Below are 18364 nucleotides of genomic sequence, written 5' to 3' on the forward strand. Positions count from 1 at the left end.
GGGACAGATTGTTGGTATGTTTTTATGAGTTTGTGTAAAAGCATTTACTCTTACCATTAAAACTGATAACTTGGGTGTTGATTCTCAAAAAACCACTTTATTCCTAAATTACTTTAGGAATCTCCAATAGAACGGGGGTATTTTATCAGTTTTGTGAGGTTTATCTCATGTACCTCTTCCAAGTGTTTCTGACCTAATTCTTTTCTTGGAAATAAGCTATTTGATTTCTTTCTTTTATTTTTGGACCCAATGGCTTCTTACCACTGAGCTACATCCCCAGTCCCTCTTTTTTTAGGGTCTCACTAAACTGCTGAGGCTGACTTTGAATTTGCGATCCTCCTGCCTCAGTCTACTGGGCCATGGGGATTACAAGTGTGCACCACTGTACCCAGCTGACTTCTTTTTTAAAATAAACCTTTCCTCTTCATTTTTACTTCCATTTTGCCTATTTATTTGTAGTACTGGGGATCAAACCCAGAGCCTTGCAAATTCTAGGCAAGCACTCTATCACTGAGTTACCTCTTCAGCCCTGACTTCTTTTATTTTGGAACTCTAGAGCCTCTTTGAAGGGGCTTGCCTGATTTAAGTCAGGGCCACCTTGGATTAGCTCCTTTTCCCCTTTAACTTAATCAACTAGGAATTTTACTTACATGTACAAAATCTTTCACTCTTTCCATATAGTGTGACCTGAGCAAGGGAGTGACATCCAATCATATTCACTGGTCCCATCCATACTCAGAGGAAAGGAATTATTCAGGGCATGTGGCACCAGTAAGTGGGAACCTTAAGGTTATGTTAGAATTCTGCACCACAAATGGTATGTCTTAGTACCATTTGTGAGTTGTACTTACACTTGGCTCCTATATAGTTTGTCTTGGTATTTTTTGCAATATTGTACTAGTAAACATTGAGTTTAAAATTGCATTTATCTTTAATAAAACTAGAATTCTATTAAATGTAATATTCACACAAAAGACCATTTTGTAAGATTTAAAAATCCTATCTACTCTGGATTAATGTTCTAATAATCCTTGTGCATGAAACACAGAGATTTGTTCTTTGTTTAAATGGGGCAACGATTACTGTGATTAAAGAATAAAATGTTTTATTCACAAGCAACATGGGGAAAATGAAGGTGGTTTGAGCCATTTAATAAATGGCACCTGTGAGAAAGGAATGTTTCTATCAGAATAGACTTAAAAACTTTATCCTTCCTGTTCCTTGTGGCAGTGCACTGTGTCACTGAGTCAAGTTTGATTACCAATGTCAGTGCTAGAGACAGTTGAAATGAGCAAGCATGCCTACGTTCAGGTCTTTTAAGGTGACAATCTGTGACAGGGTCAAATGCTCCAGATCACATCATATAATCTATAGTTTTACAGATATTCAATCACCTCCCTAAAGAAAGGAATGAGACGCAAAGAAATTTCAACACTCAGTTTCTCCAGAAATATGTTTTGCTGACACAGTTGCATTCATATTTTCTTTACTCAGGGGAAACATATTTTGTGTCCTTCAATATTTTAAAAGTCAGATGTTGTGCTCTCATGTGAGCAATGGCTAACTCCATGTACCTCCAAATTTTATTCATACTCATCCATTTTAACAGCAGAACCGACCAGACAAAGTTTATTAAAATAAATTCATTACAAATAATTTTGTTTCAGTTTTTAAAAATTGCAAATACATTAAAAACTGTTACAGTGTCATGAGATTGCAAACATTGTCTTATGAAATTATAAAGAAGTAAACCTGTTTAGTAAAAACTATGAAATATCTTAATTCAATTTTCACATATAAAAATATATTGTTTTATGCAACACTGAACAGTTAAGGCCACAACACTTCAAGAAGTTTGAGATGCACATATTTTGAAATTGCCTGTTAAAAAATTAGCATAAATAAATATCAAAACCGGTCGTACTATTTAAACTGATCCAAACATATTAACTTATATTTTAAAAGTCTTTTATCAGAAAATTTCCTTCAGAAGTCATAACATTTTTCAAGTATAAATTATGAATGTGCTCAGTGACCATGAAAACATAAATGTACATTTATAGTACTGTACAGGATTTTGACTTTCCCTCCATATTTGGTGGTGAAGCATCCTGAAGGTTTTGCCCCATGTGGTTCTGGTTTGCATCTTTCTTATTGCTTTGTAAAGCTATTTGATCTCCTATTGGTTTTATCTCTGGGAGTGGCTCGCTATTATTCTGCATAATTTTCTGACCTGTCAATGACATCCGTTTAAAGAGGAAAATCTAGAAAAAACACACAAAAGATTTCATTTCAGTAAGTGAACTGTTCACTTAGTATTTAGGGGCATCATTTTTTTTTTTGTGGTACTGACTGGGATTCAACTTAGGGATGCTTTACCACTGAGCTACATCCCCAACCCTTGTTTTATGTTTTGTTTTGAGACATCGACTCACTACATTTCCTAGGCTCAAACTTGTGATCAGCTTCCCAAGTAGCTGAGATTACAGGCATGAGCCGTGGCACCTGGCTAGGGGTATAATTTTTAACAAGTTCAAACATGATTTCATCACATCGTTATGGGGTTGCACATGTATAATGGTACATTCTTAGCAACCATCAGTCTTCTCTTTTACCAAAATGCAGTCCTGATTCCACCCTAAAGAAAGACCTTTCAGGATCTAATATCCACACATCAACATCTAGCTCATATATTATCATTTTTCTTTAAAGGACAAATTTTATATTTCATTTTGTTGCATTAAAGGAGGAAAAAAGATGAAAACTAGGATATGATTTGCTGTAAAATTTAAATGTAACCAGGATGGATTGTTTTGGGGGCATATCTGCCACCCCCAGTGTATCACAGTTACATAGAATTTCTGTTGTAATGTGCTGGTGAAGGAAGATACATCTCCCTATTCCTGTGGATCAGATCTTTTGGCAAAATGTTAGTGCTGCCAAGTAATAGCAGTCTGCACCCTGTGGGACTGAGTAGGTAGTAGGAATATGGAGCTGCTACTTAGGCAAGGCCAGGGCTACTGTAGATATGCAGAATACTGATAAGAGCTGAAGAGATGAAAGCAGCTCCAGTAACCTAGGGATTCCTGGTAGGCAGAAAAGAAAATGAGGCAGCTCAGAAGTCAGAGGAGGCAAATACAAGAAGGGAGTGGACAACAGGCCTAGATGTAGGAGAGATCAACAAGATAATAATTCATCTGATTTAGGCTCTTTGAGGATTTGGCCAGAAAGAAAAACAATAGGATTATTAAGGAGTTACAATATAAATAATGGTTCTGACAAAATGCCAAAACCAGAAAAAAAGGAAGTAAACACTAGATGAAAACTTGTATCTTTCAAAATCCAAAATGGTGCTAATAATAGTAGCTAAACCTTTATCTTTAAAAATAGGAGAACTAAAATGAAAACTTGTAACCCCAAAAGTTAAGGGTCTATGAATCAAAATGCAGGAATTTGGGGGTATTTCTGTTTTTGCTATATTGGAAGAATACACATCTTGAAAAATTCTGTCACCATTAAATATCGAGAAATTCTGAATAAGTTTAAAAAATAGGATTTTATAATGTGTGAGCAATCTCTCAAAAAAATTAAAGGAAATTCCCTGTGGACCACAAAATAAGGACAGAGCTTCAAAAATCCTCAGAGGTGAGTACTGACATAGTTATCTCATAACTCAGATCCTTGCTTGGATTTTAACAGGTTTTAATCTCACAAAATGTGGGAAATTAGATCTGAGACCCCTACATAATGTGGGAATCCTCTAAGGACTATGTCTTTAATGTAAGTCCACATACAAACATGGGGGATAACAAAATAACATGCCTCTCTTGGCCTGGCATTTGAGTGAAGAAAAAAAATATTTGGTTGAGGTTGTTCATAATACCAGTGTGAGTGGGTGACCCTTAACCCTTAGGTGCTTCAGAACTAACAGACTAATAAACATTCTCCATGGATGGACTCACTTTAATCTGAGTTTTACACAATTTCCACAAAGAACACCTGGTTGAACATGAACTTATAATCCAAATTTCAAAATGCACATGGAAATAAGTAATTCGTAGCAAGTCAGCCAAAGCAACACATAGATTTCACTCTCAAGGACTGACTACATTGGAATTAAGAAATAGAGAAAATAAGTAAACAAATTATTTAAAGCACAAAACAAGATGTTAATTTTTAAAAGACCAGATTGATAAGAGGAACTATAGAATCCTGAAATTACCCAGAATATCACTTAGACATAGAAAATATGAAATTGACATTAAAAGATATGGACAAGGGCTTATAATGTAGCTCAGTGGTTGAGTACTTGCCTACCCTCTGGGAAGCCCTGGGCTTAATCCCCCAGTATCTCCAAAAATCAAAAAACAAAAAATGAAACAACAACAACAACAAAAAATTCCAAACAAACCAACCATAAAAGACATGGACAACAATGAAAAGTTTTATACCCAAGTTTGAAGAGGAAGAGAGGAAATATACAAATATATAATAGATGAGAATTTTAAAAACTATGATAAATGATATAAATTCTCAGATTTAAGAGTTATAAAAATTTCGAAAGTTAAAATAAAAAAATTTACACCTAGATATCTTATTGTGAACTGAAACATATCAAAGACAAAGAATCTAAAAAAGCAGCCAGAGAAATGACAGACTATATATAAAGTTATCAGCAATTACACTAAAGCAATATTCTTAACAATGGTAGCAAACACTAAGAGAAAATAACTGCGAACTAGTCATTCTATCGTTCAAGAACTACAGTAAAATAAAGATATTTTCAAATGAACAGAAACTCAAAGTATGAACCACCAACAGACATCTATGACAAGAACTTCCAAATAATTTCTTCAGGAAGAATCATATGGATGCCAGAAAGGACGTTTGAGATATTAAAAGGAATGTGAGTAAAGCCAAGTAGTAGAGAAGACAAATAACTTGATTTGTAAAGTGAAAAAATTTAAAATGCAGGGTATGATGAGTTGTAAAATGGGAAGGAAGAGGTTATAGGAAAGAAAACTATTCTAAGATCCTGGTATTATTGAGGAAAAAGATAGGAACACCGATTAGTTTTAGATTTTACGTAGGCATGTAAAAATATCCCAAAGACAAAATCCAGCTATATAGGTCATTTAGAAGGCATCTAAAACACAAGTGAAAAGAGGAACAAAAGATCTATCAAGCAAATGCAAACTAAAGAAAGCTAGTTTATTAAAATGTAAAATATCAACCTGATATTCTTCATGTATTTTTGGGTCATAAAAATTTATACTAAGATAATGAAATGATGTGGATCACCATATAAAAAGCAGAAGGGGCAATTTGATACTTGGGTCTTAACACTAAAATGGAAAATTCATTTCACTTACCTTTTTGGCTTTTTTAATATCCTTATTTGGTGTTGATTCGCTAATTTCCGAAGCTTCTGAAGAACTGCTCTTCACACGATCATATATGTATCCTACAATTGAATACAGTTAAAAATATTGTTCCAACTGATGACAAGAAGAAAAGAGCTAATGTTTACTTCAGCACAACTCTATTGATCCTGAATTATAGGGTAATATGAAAAAAAAAAGTATACCACTGGAGTAAAGGGCAATGTCTATACCATGTATTTCCTAAAAAGGTTAGTTAAGGTTAAATGCCCAGGATGACCTGACCGGTGTTGAAATGTTTCTGTGATCAGTATCTAAATATAGTCATAAAGGTAATAGGAAAAGTTAGAGAAGGTTTCTGTAAAAATATAAATTACTTTTTAAAATTTAACCTAGTTACACTTAGATTCTTTGTACTCAAATGGACATGTTATTTTTTGGTATTTCAAATTAACCCACATATTATGTGGTTGAGTAACAATTTTTAAAGTTTACTTATAAAGCATATGAATAATTTTAATGTTACAAACTTCTTAGAGCTTATATTTAATTTCCTTTTGACACTATTAGCTATATGCTAAAAATACTTCAGAGGTGATAAATACTTTAACATTTTGTTTAAAATATTCTAAAACTTACTACTCTTTTTGTAGAAGTTAAAAGGACAAAAGGATTAACAAAGCTACTCCTTCCCCTGCTTAAGTTTAGATCAGATAGCCAGTATTATGGACAGTTATTTTAAAAAACTGATTGATTAATTGTGGTATTGGAGATGGAACCCAGGGCCTTGCGCATACTGTGCAAGCACTCTACCACTGACCCACGACCCCAGCCCATGCAGTTATTTTTAATGAGAACATGATAAAAAGCACACCCTGGTGTGTGGGGTATCAAAACATAATTTAGGAACCATACAGTAAAAACACACATGATTTGCATCTAGAAAATATAGGTCTTGAGGGCACTGATAATCTGTTCTATTCCATGGCACTTGTTCTCTAATGCTAATAGCCTGGCCTGAGAAAGGACTTCTCGTCAATGCCCGTTTAAGGTCAGAGACTCAGCTCTGGACTCTGGAAGGAATAACTGGATGGCTGCTAGGACTCCTGGCCAACCTAACATAGGCAAAGAGATCCACAGTACTCACCAGAGATATAAACTGGGATTTGGGGCAAAGGTCCAACTTAATAATACTGATTGAGTAGGAAAAAAATAGGTAATAAAAAGTCTGTTCTAAATCCTCGAACACTGACACCTGACCACCCCTGAGTACTGTGAATATTTGCATGTGAAAGAGCTGTGGTGGTTAAAAATGAGAACAGATAAGGGTGTGCTACACATTTCATAGCTTGTTATGAGGGTCTTGTGACATAAAAATATAAAAAGGAATGTATTGTGAGAGTTTATAATCACCCAATCATGGCGCACACACACACACACACACACACACACACACACACACACACACACACATGTTCATATGAATATATGGTATGTATCTAGATTTTTTTTTAAAAATATGCTTTTTGAACTGAGGTATGTTCATACCTTTTGGATTTTCATTGTATTCACAAATGGCCCGTTCATCTAGGTTGCCTTTTTCTTCCTATAAATAACAAAGAAACAATATGACAAAAAAATTTATGTGGTGGTAGAAAATTTAGTCTCAGTTTGAAAGCAGGGTTCCAGTGTAAGCCTCTAGCTGATGACTTAAATGTATGATGATTACTTCACTTTGCTGGGCTCTCGTAAAATGAGGGTTTTAGATGTTAACCAACTGCTAAAGTCCCCTGAGCTCAAAATTGTATGTTTGTGTATATATATATATATATATATATATATATATATATATATATATGTATATCATACTATACATACATATATATCATACTATATATATTATATATGCTATATGGTTCAAGAATTCTCCTCAAAGAAGATTCAGGAATACCAATTGGTATATGACTTGTCTTAACATTTTACAATGTCAAATTGGTGTTTAATGACTCTATATTAAAAACTTTTAGGGAACATTCTAACTTGAACTCATAAATGTTTTCTATGAACAGAATCATTTTCCCCTTCTGAAAAAAAAAACAATAACTGCTTAGAATATTGTTCCTCAGTGTGAAGAAGGAGTCTTAGAAAAAGAAGGAACCAATGAAGAGAATAACCTCTATAGAACAGTAACATTTTGTAAGTTAAAAGTACATGCATATAAAACAATGCTTGTTTCATAAGTACACATTCAAATAAAGGGCAGATATGATTTAGTAGTTGTCCAGGTTAGGGAAAAGGGAGACAGGCAGAGGCCTAAAAGGGAATGAAATTAAATAGGAGAGAAGACCCTGGCACAGAGAAAGGATGAGAGTGTTTCAGCTAGAGGCAGGACCAACTCAGTGTTCTGCATGAGAGGTCCCAAAAGTGAAAATGAATTAATGTTATTCAGCTTGGGGTTTCAGAATTCTGTGCCTTTGAAATGAATCCACAGTACTGTTAGCAAAACAAATTACTTCAAACCTACCAACTGTCTCCTAGCAAGGTCATTCTCAGACAAAATCACCAAATGGAGATTATATTTTTGGCATTTCAAGTTCCACTTTCAGGATAATCTTTGCTTCCCAGTGATACTCCCTCTTATTTCTCCTACATATACTTTTGTCTAGAGTGCATCTAAAAGAACTGATTCCAACTTCAAATTCTGCTGTGACCAACTTTCTTTGCCCATATACATATTCATATACATATAAGTATTCCATTTCTGCCACCAGCACGAGGCTCCTAACTTTGCTTTTTCAGCATTTCAGACTTTTTGGTTCATTTCCCAACAGTGTACTATTGTGGTCCATACCAGTTGACTTCCATTTATGCAGGGAACAGAATGTGACCAAGCAGTGTAGAAAGTGTGCTCCAGATGTTTGCTTGACTCATAAACTAGGCAAAGTCTTTCCCTGGCACATAAATGAAGTTATTCACAGAACTATTTCTGTTCCCAAAGAAAACTGTAATCTTCCCTCTGCAGGGACCACGAGACCCACATGCTTCTCTTTGGCAGGATCTCAGGACTTAAGCATCCATCATCATACCTCTCTATCAATTTTAGCTGAGTTGTCATGGATACCACTCAACTCTTCTGTTTCACCATCATCATCTTCAGAAACACTTTCATCACTTCCTATAGATTTCTTTTCTTCTATCAGATTTTTGGCATTAATATTCTTATTCATGTCTTCTGGTTCTGCTTCTTCAGTTTCTGAAGATTCCTCATTCTGTGACAAGATTGATAATGGGAGAATAGTAAGCTTTTCTTTTTTAAAAATTAGAGATTTGATACCGCTGTCATAAATAATTTATACCACCTCAAAGAACATGTAGGACATAAAATCACATACAGAAGTTGAAGGACTAAAATAGTGTATAATCCATGATGAATATCAAGTTACTATATTTTATGCATGCTGCTGTATTTCAATGACTAAGGTTCCCAAAATTCTATTAGTACCTATGGCAAGGTTAAAATGTAAAAAAATGAAATTCATTTTCTTAGCTGCCTCCAGAGTGCTTTTAAACTTGAGAAATTATAACATTATGTTAATTTTCTAAAACATAGGGATTTAGAATTCCTTGAGAGGTACAATTCACTGATATTCAGAAGAGAGGTAAGTATAACTATTTACACTTCAGGAAAAAAGATAAAAGGACATAGTTTAAATGCTTTGCACTTGGTTATTAAAAATAAAGGGAAAACCAACCGGAGACAGAATTTGGTTTATCTGGCTATTATTCACCTAATCCAAATTATAAAACACCTACTCTATGGATCAAAAAGATGGTTAGTAAATCATATAATTATTAAGTAAAGACAGAAAATACTTTTAGTCCTTGCTCTATACTGAAAAACATATTTGTAGTCAGGTTAGGTAGGTTTAACCATGAGGTAGCTACCACTTACCAAATATTTCTAATTTGTTTTTTCTGCATGATTTTCCCTCTACATGTATTATATAGTAATTATGCCTAGCCAGATACACATTATTGGTAGTTAACATTATAAGGGATGACTTCACTTTGAAAGGGAATAAGAATCAAGACTACTAGATCAAAGAGTAATGGCTGATAAATAGATGTATTCATAATACATAAATGAAACACATAAATGAAAGGCTAACTAGAAAGAACAATGCTCCTGAGAAACAGAATTTCAGACTATGCCACCATGCCCCCACCCCCATCTCACAGAGGGAGGGTAAATGAGCAGTGTTTCCAGAACAATCCTCACCTGGAGAGTTCGGCTAATCTAGCACCTGGATCAACTCCAATCAGGCTTGTTAACTAAGGTATTAATGTCATCATAGGATAAGAGCATGCTATTATAAAAAGGAATTTGACGTTTTACCTTATTTAAAAATAAGCAAAACACAACATCTGTTCTAATGAATTACAATCTTACTCATTAAGAAAATCTACAATAATTAAGAACTACTGAACTCTAAAATTTGAGAAAGCTATTAGAAAAAGACATTGTGCACTAAGAAATTACATCAATTTTAAGACTTTGAGATTATTAAGCACATTTAAACTATTCTATACATATCTGGACAACTAAATCACAGAAAGCACTTACCTTCAAACTGAAACAATTTAGGAGAGATTGGCAGAATACTGTCATTTTATAAAAAGAAAGGGGTGAAGTTTAAGCACATTCTTGGTACTAGAAGCATATAAGACATATAAGGTAGTCTGAAATGGTCAAGTACGTGTGTTATGTTAGGACCCCAGTAAAGAAGTAAGTGGGCCTTGACCTCTTGTTCAGACACAGCACAATGAGCTGAAGTCTTTGGTGTGGTCCCACATGACATTTTTAAAAATATTTCTGATTGGGATTATCACGAAAGCCAACATTCCTTGTAAGTTTCAGTTTGCTTAAGAATATAATTACAGGGCTGGGGGTGTCGCTCAGTGGTAGAGTGCTCGCCTAGCATATGTGAGGACCTGGGTTCAATTACCAGCACCTCAAAAAAAAAAAAACTACATTGCATATTTTAAGAACTAGAAATTTCTGTTAGAAATCAGCATAGTGGTTACCCTGGGGGAGGGGATGGTAAAAGACGGGAAGGGTGTTGAAGAGGAGCTTCTGGGGAGTTGATACTGTGCTTTTCCTTGATTTGGATGGTGATCAGTTTGTAATGTGTGTTCAGTTTGTGAAAAATACATTGAGCTATGTATGTATGAGATGTGCATTTTGTGTATAGTTTTATACAGTTAAAAGAACCCTAAATTCCACAAAATTATAAAGCATAAAATATTGTGCTATAATTCTGTATTCATGAAATGCTTCCATGTCATTTAGTGAACTTTTTCCAAATAAGTTAATATTGCATAAAAATTTATATCTTAAGTTACAGCTGTCAAAAAAGTGTCCTTTTTAAACTTCAATTTCAGGGTTTTTTAAAGGAAAAGTTTTGTTTTTTTTCCTTTGTGTGTGTATGGTGATCAGCCTTTCACTGCACTTCAAACACCGAGGGCCTTGTGCATGCTAGGCACGTACTCTACTGCTGAGTTATACCCCTGGCCTTCATGTTTTAACTATACTAGAGATTGCCAAGGTAGTAGTGGGGAGTGGGAAGGACATTAAATACAAAGGTTTAAGCACTGTTTTTAAGCCATGTTCTATCACTCACGGCCTCAGCATGGCACCTAATCAATGTACTTTACAGGCTATCTGTAAAATGGGAAAATAACATTAGCAATGCCTTATTCAGAGAGTTTGTGTAAAGATTAAAAAGAATACTTACATAAAAATAACATGAGCAAATAGTGTATATATTGTATATAAATATTACTGATTTTGTATAGACCCCTCCATAAAAAGAGTATTTCTAGTGTGCATTGAGGACTGTCAAAAAACAAGAAGGTTGGACATTTTTTGCCATAATGCCCTAGATCTTATTATTAGAAAATAATTCATATAAATTACCCTTGTATTTATTCTACCTTCATCTACAAATTCTTTTCTTCTGAGCCAGGAGTCCTACAGCTAGGGCAGGTGAGAAGACAGCTACATACCTGTTAGAAGCAGCCAGGAGATCCCAGCAAATTGGGGGTGGGCAGCCTTGACTCTACCTCAGGCCAGGGTTGCCCCAGAGAATGATGCTCCCAGACACTCAGGCTTTCCAGGAGAAGTCCAATTAATATTTTAAAAATATAAAATATCCCCATATTCCAACATTGGCAACCAATCCAATTTTTTTAAAAAAATCACTGTGTACATAGGCCAGATCATATTCCCAGGCTACCAGTTGTGACCTCCAAATTCTTGGCTTGATACCATTTTAAAATCTCTAAGTCTTCCTTCTTTCTAGGCACCAATCTCTTATTTCATTCTTAATTCTATATTTTAACTGCTGAATGTATTGTTTAACTCTGACAGACACAGACTTTGTTGGTGGTAGGCATTTTCAGATTTGTTGTTTTTTATTTATTTCCCTCTTCTTTCCTTAGACAATTTATTTCCTTTTTGTATCTTAGACAAAGGTATGATCCATGATTATACTTTCCATGCTAATTACTTTTTATATAATTTGACAACAATGTTGGCACACAGGGAAATCTGTTGTGTGCACTAACACCTACACTTTAGGTTAATCACACAAGTGTGATCAGCCTTTCACTGTACTTCAAACATGGAGGGCCACTACTGACCCATATATGGTGTATAAAAGCAGTTTCACTCCACCTCTTACTTAAGGGTTATCAATATTATCATCTACTTTATTCCCAAAGATCTATTTCCATAAATTATTTTTGGTTGGTACACTGTATTTAAACAAAAGCCAAATTCATAGCACTACAACTCATGCACATCAGTCAGTGACTTCAAAATTCCTGAGTGTACCTTTGTATCTGACTTGGTGTGATCAGACAGGATAATCAGAATGATATAGAATACCAATGATGAGTGCTCATAACATGCTTCATGTATCAAGTACTCATTAAAGGATCCCTCCTTTATTAAAAGAGGAAATAAGACTCAGAAAGGTAAACAAAACAATAACTAAAAACAAAACAACACTAAATAACTACAACAATAACTAAAAACCTTTTCCAGGGACACGGGGCTAATCAAGTGAAAGGCTGAGATCTGGAACTCAGGTCTGGACCCTAGAACCCATGTTCTTTCCCAACTCTGCCCAAATAATTTGAAGATCATAAGGGCTGCCCTCATAGCTATTTTCATCCTCCAACACTGATATTCAAAGCATTGCAGACTCTTCTTCTGGTTCATAAGCTCCTGCCAATAACATTCTATTCTTATGTACTGCTGTACATATTAATAAACAAAAATTTAGGATGTTTTCACCAAAGTACCCAAGTCTTCAGAACATATATTTTCCTTTTCTAAACTGAGATATATACCAGGAGCACTCTATGCTTGATATTTATTTTTCCAAGTTTAGAACTGATTCTATTCCCCTGCAAATCAGACTTCCTGAAGTTCAGTTTTTGGTGCCAATGCCAAGTCTCTCTCCATTATACATATCATCTGTCTTCATCCCCACTGTCCTCTTCCAGGTTCTCTTCATTCTTTTGTCTGGTTACTACAACTGCTTCCTAAATGGGATCCCCAACTCATCCTGTACTCTTCAAATCCACCTTCCATATTGCTACTGGAATGATCATACAAAAACCCAAGTGTGGTTAATTTCTTTTTTCTTTTAACATCCTGGTTAACAAACGTATCAGGCCCTTTACCTCTATTTCTAAGACCAAAGTGTACCCTAGGCTGTCACTACCTCAAACATTCCCATGACTCCCATCAGCCTGGAAAGGCCCCATCTCCTTGAAACCTTTGCCTGATTTTTTTATTTGACAGGATTCTGTTCAAGTTTTCCCATTTGTTCCTGGGAAGTTCTTTCTTAACTGTTGTCTGTAGTAGCTGAAGTTCCAAACAAACACTATTGTACTAGTAAATTTCCCATTCAGACTACAGAGTTCCTTGAGATCAGGAGCCTCATCTTACTACCTGCATACCCTTTCCTTCTTATTCATTAAGTGATTTAATGGAGGAAAGCCACAGACTTGCTTAGAGGGTCATATTTTTGTCTGGGCAGTCCTGGCAAAGAACATAGGGGTACAAATAAACAAATAGCACTGTTAAGAAATAGTTAAGGCAGAGCTGCCTTGGTGTTCCCTGGTGTCCTTTGGAAAAATATACCTAAAGTCCCTGATAGCTAAGAGGACCACAGGAGGTGGACTGTAAGCTGCCCTCACTTTTTGAGATTGACCTGAATTGTCAAAGCTTCTACTGCTTTTTGGTGTTTGGTACATAAATATTTGTTGAATTAATAATATGTACCAAATATTAAGCTATTATTCAGCTACTGGTACTGAATTTGCACAATGAAAAGAATAAAGGAAGGAGTTACAGCACCTTCCTCCAGGTGCACATTTTATTTTTTTATATATACATGAATAGCAAGTTTATCTCCATAGTAAATTAAAAAAAGACATTTCAGTTGCACTCACCTTAAGTGCTGCTGTTCAGCAGCAGCAGATATTTCTGTGGTACTCCTCAGCAGCATACCTTAAAAAGTCTTTTTCTGCCAAAGTCCTCATTAGGAAATGGTAACTCAATGGATTCTACATATATAACCCATACTTCCCTCAGTGATAAACTACAGTAAAAGCTCAAGAAACCAGCAGATAGGAATGATAAAGAAGCAACCAGTTATTTTAATCTATGTAACCAAGTGTTAATTCATGAGGGACAATGTTCTCTCTTTCTTAACTTCCTTTTCTTTCTCTCCTTATCTTTATATAATATTTACAAATAGGTGATTTATATATAATATTTATAAATATGCAAATCCTTTCTATTCATGAAGGTCTCCGTTCTTTTAGCCCCCACACCATCCCACCACTAACTAGCAACAAACACCCCTTCATAAACTTCAGAGGGCAGGAGACCTGCCACATATGTAATTAAATAAATGGCACTGAAAGTTGGCATGCTTAATTTAGGATAACTATTTACTTCATTCTAACTGCTAGTATGCTTGAAGGTGGGGTGATTTTGGTGACTGGACTCAAGATTATTTTTCCCGAGGAAAAAAGATATCAGCAATTCTGGTTCTGACAAAACTATAGTTGGTAATGAATACCTAGTGTTCCTACAGAATTACTTAAGATTGCCCATTTTAATTTTATACTCTGCCAGATGAAGAAACCAAAGCCTGTAAAGGTGAAAAAACTGGCCCAAATTCATGTGGCTCAAAAGTACAAAGCTAGAAACAGGGCTTTGGCCTCAAAATGACTAGGTCAGTGCACTTTTGACCAGAACACTATGCCTATAGAAACTACTACTTCTAAGATTTTGGCCATGGAAATGCAAAGAAATGGGTAAGAAATGTCGTCTAAAAGTGGACATCCAGACCAGTTCAAATACTAAGATGTGCACGTTAGAACATGATCTCAGTATTGCTGACCAGTTATCTCAAGTGGAAGATGAATGCCACTATCTTTAACATTATTAACTTGAGTTTGAGTTTCTCATCTCCCTTGAGTTACTTTATGAACTCTGTGTCTATCATTCATCTTATTTAATCCCTTTAAGTCTACTTTTCAATAACCATGTTTGGCACATACATTTTATCACAGTATTAATCTTACTTCTCAAGCACTTAAAGAATGTGGTAGAATTTGGTTGCAGGTTGCAATGCCAAATCAATGTACTTGGTTAGCTATGGGAAGCTACCAGAGATTCCAGCAGTTAAGACACAATTTACAGTTGTTTCTAGAAAATACTTCACTTTGTTTGCTAGTCTTTCTTCTCACATTTGTTTTTACTTAAGAGAATTAAATGAGCAAAGTATTCATCTACACAAAATTTACAGGAAGTTTACTATCAAAATTTCCCTTGATTAAAGTATAAGAAATCCCTCATGTCAAAAATATGGAAGTGACTGGGAAAGGAAATTAGTTGAAAAGGCAGCAATGAATACACAACAATCAAACTAACTGCATTATATAGATTGAAAAATTTATAAGAAGATTGAAATTACTCTAGTGGAAATCTAGCCTCTCTAAAATTCAATATCTAATACTAGACAGTTTCTTTTCACACACAATTACTGACTGTACACATTTAATCTTTATTTTACTGGTAACATTCTGACATGTAATAGACATACTGAGAATTACAGAATAGTCAATGAAGAATACATCAAGGGCACATGACAGAAACTGGGTTTGAAGGTTCTGACAGTACAGTTAGAGCTCAGAAATTATAGGAATTTAGAAATACAGAATTACAGAAGACAAGAGACATTAAAGCCATCAAAACTTGTTAAGAGTAGAAAATAGTTTATAAAAATTAAGTTAATTTTAAAGTATTTTTTCCTTAAAAACATATACAAATAACAAAAATGATAGAGCAAATCAGTCTGTCAGAATGGAAAGAAGGTTAAGAATTAGAAGGGACTATAATTATATTGTCTCATCCACTCCATTTCATGAATGAGGAAACTGGGGCTTACTGAGAACTTTGCCCATCTGATATACATACATACATTCAGATTATACATTTAAATAAATCTTCATTTCATTAGACATACTGCCACTAGAGAGATCAATTAGGATGTAAGCCCTGAACATAGCTGTCACTTTGTAGACAAAGACTGAAAAACTGTGCTAACATATTTATAAGAACTCAGAAATTCTGATAGCCCTTAAGGATCTGTACTATTTTTAAATAGATTGATTATATATACAAACAAAATACTCTTATAGTATATTTCTATTTCCTAAATCTGACTTAATGTTGAAAATATAATGTCAATTATCTGTTATGATGTTTTAATATTTTCTGGTTATAAATTTATAATTTGGGGCAAAAATACAATGAGATGCTAGTTTATGAGGAACCAATTTTGCAGTGCCTCCTGCTGCCTTTGACCCCTTAACACAACCTTCATCAGTTGCTTCTTTACCATATGTAAAATACTACAGTACAAAATCAATTTAGTAAAATGAGTGCCAATTACATGCAAGGTGTTCAAATGATTTGACTGGCCACAAGGAGGTCAAATTTGAAGTCTATCACTTCAATTCCAAATAATGTGGTAACACATTATTCCAGAATTTTTTGGAACCTGGTGGCCCATTCTCTGAAAGTTGTTTTGACTGCACCGACATTTTGAACCTCTGCTCTTTCCCCTTTCCTTGTGGGTTAGTTATAGGCTTTTTTTGGTATGTTCTATGTCTGTCACATTTCACAGATCCTTTTATTTGGCTCTCTCTTTTTGATTTTTCTCTGTTACCCTGACTTTCCTTCTCTTTTTCATCCATCCCCTGGTATTTCCCCTCTTTTTCCTCATTGTCTACCTCTTCTTCCTCCTCCTCTTCCCTATTCCTCCTGTTTTTCTCCCCTTTCCTCTCCTTCCTTTCCCTTTCCTCCCCTTCTTCTTCTCCTCCCTCTCCTTCCTCTTCTTCATCTTCTGCCTCTAGTTCCTCTTCACCCTTTCCTTCTTCATTTTCCCCTTCTCCTTCCTCTTCTCCCTCCTCTTCTCCCTCTTCTTCCTCACTTTCTCCTTCTCCTTCCTTTTCACCTTCCTCCTCTTCCCTCTCTCCTTCCTCATTTTCTTCCTCTCCTTCCTCTTCCCTCTCTTCTTCACCTTCCTCTTCCCCCTCTCCTTCCTCTTCACCTTCCTCATCTTCTCCCTCTCCCTCATTTTCCTCTTCTCCTTCCTCCTCTTCCTGCTCTCCTTCACCTTCCTCTTCTCCTTCCTCCTCTTCCCGCTCTCCTTCTTCACCTTCCTCTTCTCCCTCTCCTTCCTCATTTTCCTCTTCTCCTTCCTCTTCTTCCTCCTCTCCTTCCTCATTTTCTTGTTCTTCCTCTTCACCTTGCTCCTCTTCCCCCCCTCCTTCCTCTTCTTCCCCCTCTCCTTCTTCCTCTTCCCCATCTCCTTCCTCATTTTCCTCTTCTCCTTCCTCTTCACCTTGCTCCTCTTCCCCCTCTCCGTCTTCCTCTTCCCCCTGTCTTTCTTCCTCTTCCCCATCTCTTTCCTCATCTTCACCTTCTCCTTCTTCTCCTTCCTCTTGTCCCTCTCCTTCGTTTTCCCCTTCTTCCTCTTCCCCTTCTTCCTCTTCCCCCTTTCCTTCCTTCTTTCCCCTCTCTCCCTCCTCTGTTTCTCCATCTCCTCCTCCTTCTTTCCTGTCCTCTTTCTCTCTATTTCTTTCCTCCCCTCCCTTCTCTCCTTCTTTCTTTCCCCCATCTCCTTTCTCCTTACCACTTTCTCCTTCCTCTTCACTTTCTCCTTCCTCTTCACTTTCTTCTTCCTCTTCACTTTCTTTTCCCTCTCCCTCTTCTCTTTCTTTTCCCTCTCCCTCTTTATTCTCTCCCTCCTGCTCTCCTGGCTCCTCCTCCCTTTCCTCCTGCTCCTCCTCCTGCTCTCCTTGTTCCTCCTCCCTTTCCTCCTGCTCTCCTTGCTCCTCCTCCCTTTCCTCCTGCTCTCCTGGCTCCTCCTCCCTTTCCTCCTGCTCTCCTGGCTCCTCCTCTCTTTCCTCCTGCTCTCCTGGCTCCTCCTCCCTTTCCTCCTGCTCTCCTGGCTCCTCCTCCCTTTCCTCCTGCTCTCCTGGCTCCTCCTCCCTTTCCTCCTGCTCTCCTTGCTCCTCCTCCCTTTCCTCCTGCTCTCCTTGCTCCTCCTCCCTTTCCTCCTGCTCTCCTGGCTCCTCCTCCCTTTCCTCCTGCTCTCCTGGCTCCTCCTCCCTTTCCTCCTGCTCTCCTGGCTCCTCCTCCCTTTCCTCCTGCTCTCCTGGCTCCTCCTCCCTTTCCTCCTGCTCTCCTGGCTCCTCCTCCCTTTCCTCCTGCTCTCCTGGCTCCTCCTCCCTTTCCTCCTGCTCTCCTGGCTCCTCCTCCCTCTCATCTTCTTGCTCCTCCTCCTTTTCCTCCTCTTCTTGCTCCTCCCCTTCTCCTTCCTCCATCT

General features: G+C 36.5%; 1 protein-coding gene across 3 annotated transcripts in view; it reads right to left on the bottom strand.

The window, feature by feature from the left end:
• Positions 1–1250: 1250 nt before the first annotated feature.
• The window catches only part of Rpgr (retinitis pigmentosa GTPase regulator), a 55520-nt gene continuing 38406 nt past the window's right edge, over positions 1251–18364 (bottom strand). The window contains exons 15-18 of one of the 3 annotated variants that reach the window (XM_047536603.1): positions 8468–8650; positions 6930–6987; positions 5373–5464; positions 1251–1881 (exon numbers count right to left, since the gene is read on the bottom strand). In XM_047536603.1, the coding sequence (XP_047392559.1) occupies positions 1831–1881; positions 5373–5464; positions 6930–6987; positions 8468–8650 (384 nt within the window). In that variant the 3' untranslated portion in view covers positions 1251–1830. Of the gene's footprint in view, positions 2265–5372; positions 5465–6929; positions 6988–8467; positions 8651–18364 lie in introns of all 3 variants that reach the window. The other 2 variants (XM_047536601.1, XM_047536604.1) reach the window with 2 other exon arrangements.

The sequence above is a fragment of the Sciurus carolinensis genome, chromosome X (genome assembly GCF_902686445.1).
Source record: "Sciurus carolinensis chromosome X, mSciCar1.2, whole genome shotgun sequence".
In the NCBI taxonomy this organism is placed as follows: domain Eukaryota; kingdom Metazoa; phylum Chordata; class Mammalia; order Rodentia; family Sciuridae; genus Sciurus; species Sciurus carolinensis.